General features: G+C 37.3%; 1 protein-coding gene across 1 annotated transcript; it reads right to left on the bottom strand.

Annotated features, from left to right (window-relative positions):
* Window positions 1–395: 395 nt before the first annotated feature.
* Window positions 396–1427, bottom strand: LOC134232334 (tigger transposable element-derived protein 6-like). The gene has a single exon (XM_062714287.1). It carries the CDS (start codon window positions 1425–1427, stop codon window positions 396–398), a length of 1032 nt encoding a protein of 343 aa, XP_062570271.1.
* Between the last annotated feature and the right edge of the window lie 805 nt (window positions 1428–2232).

Genomic DNA, 2232 nt, shown 5'->3' with positions numbered 1-2232 from the left:
TGGAGACAACTTAGCTCATTGCTTTCTTTTGTTGACGTCACTTCCGTTCAAAAGAGGACGGAAGACCTACTCGTTGCTTTGCAAGGAGCTTTGCTCTAGTCACTTTTATTATTATTACAGTGAAACCTGTCTTATCCGACATGCCATGGGAAATTAAATTTATGTCGGATTAAACAGTGTGTCGGATTACTCAGTGTTGACTATTTCTGTCACATTGTCAAGTATGGCATTAGATCGAACATTATCAGTAAAAGATACATCTTTGATTATGGCCTCCATATTTATTTCATATAAAAGATTTACGCATGAAGATGTGATTTTATTTCAATAAATAATTAAATGACATGGTGCATTTCTATTTTACAGTTTCAGGCAATAAACAATACTACGTATAGTTACAGTTCCTGAGGTTTAGTGAAAAAAGTGTCAATTGTTGTCTGTTTTTTGTTAAGTCGCTGTTTAATTAAAGTCTCTTCCGTCAGAGTTGTAAGATACTGGATGCTTTCGAAATATCGGGCGTCCTTAGCAATTGCAAATTTGCCCATTTCTCTGAGCATGTCAAGAACATTGTTATAGGTCAGATCACTCTGAATAATTTCATCACCGGAATCTTCAGAATCACTGCTTGTATTCTTCGTATTGTCGTTTTTATATTCAGACAATATCGTTGTTTCCCAGTCTCCATCATACGTCTCTTCTGTTTCCAAGTCATTTTCCGTGTCTGTTATTATGTCCAAGTTGTTTTCGTCTGCCATTTCATACTTCGTTTTTAAGATGCTTAAAGGTAGATCATCGTCGTCGTCAGAAATCTCAGATGATAAAGATTCGGTAGTTTCAACCGGGAAACCTGCGTCGCGGAAACAACTTTCAATTGTGGTTTGTTTTGTCTCATCCCATGCCTTGTTGATCCAGTGAATTGCATCAAGAACACTGACATTTCTTGTCAATTCTGCAGCAGTTTTACACGTGTCCATTTTTGATAAGAGATGTCCCATCATACGTTTCCTATAACGAGCCTTAAACGCACGTATGATCCCCAGATCAAGAGGTTGTAACTTGGATGTCGTATTCGGAGGAAAATATTTCAGAGTTATATTGCTTAATTTTAAATCATGTGGGTGAGATGTGGCATTATCCAGAAAAAGAAGAATTTTTCTGCTTTGTCTTTTCATTTCTTTATTTACACCGAATATCCAGTCCTTAAATGTTTCCCCGGTCATCCATGATTTTTTGTTCGAGCGCCAAATAACGGGAAGATTTGACGGGTCAAGACTGCCAAAACAACGGGGCTTGCGGGCTTTACCAATAACTAACGGTTTTAGTTTTTCTCCAGTACAACTACAACACATCATGAATGTTACTCTTTCTTTAGCTAATTTTCCCCCCTTGCATTCTTTCCCTTTTTCGGCAAATGTTTTATCAGGCATCGCTCTGAAAAATAAACCGGTTTCATCACAGTTGAAAATATTTTGAGCTGAATAACCACGCACGAGATCCGGAATTCTAGACTGATATTCCTTAACACACTCAATATTGACACTTGCACTTTCACCACAGATTTTAAAAAAACCTATAGAGTATTTATTTTTCCAACTCTCGAGCCAACCGTTAGATGCTTTGAATTCATCCAGCCCAAGCTCGGCGGCGAATTCAATAGCCTTTGCCTGGATTAACGGGCCACTTAGCGGTATATTTTTTGCCCTAGCTTGTCCAAACCATTTGAACACCAGTTCATTTAATTCAAAAAACTTTGACCCAGATGTAAATCGTTTTCTCTTGGATGAAATGTTTCCTTCATATTGTTCCATTAAAAAAGTCTTACGTTTCAAAATGTCCGATACTGTGGTACGTCCAACTCCGAATTCTTTCGCAAGCTGTTCTTGTGTTGGTTTTGGAAACGACTCTGATTTTTTTATTAAATCAATTTTTTTTTTCCAATCCCAAATCAATTCTTTTCCTTTTAGGAGAAGGCGACATTTCACATACCAGTTTTCTTTTCTGAGGCGTTGACGCCATTTTCGTGTAAGAATAATACCAACAAAGAAAATGGATTTGTCTTTTTTTAATTTGAGTTTTAATCAATTATTGTGTACATAAACAAAACACCTGCAAACTTCAACATGAATCACTGACTACATTCTCAGCTGACCAATTGACCAAACGGGACTTTAAAATCACAGCTGGGACCCGTAATTGGCCAGCGGCTAATTATGATATACCTACCTGGGGTTT

Source organism: Saccostrea cucullata, unplaced genomic scaffold (genome assembly GCF_032062105.1).
Source record: "Saccostrea cucullata isolate Sc308-1 unplaced genomic scaffold, CSIRO_AGI_Scuc_v1 ctg4216, whole genome shotgun sequence".
In the NCBI taxonomy this organism is placed as follows: Eukaryota; Metazoa; Mollusca; class Bivalvia; order Ostreida; family Ostreidae; genus Saccostrea; species Saccostrea cuccullata.
Note: the sequence above shows the minus strand (reverse complement) of the source record. Positions and strands in the feature narration are given on the sequence as shown.

Bases quoted from the DNA above. Each gene is read 5' to 3' on its own strand.
- LOC134232334 (XM_062714287.1), bottom strand. From the start codon at position 1,427: ATGCCTGATAAAACATTTGCCGAAAAAGGGAAAGAATGCAAGGGGGGA.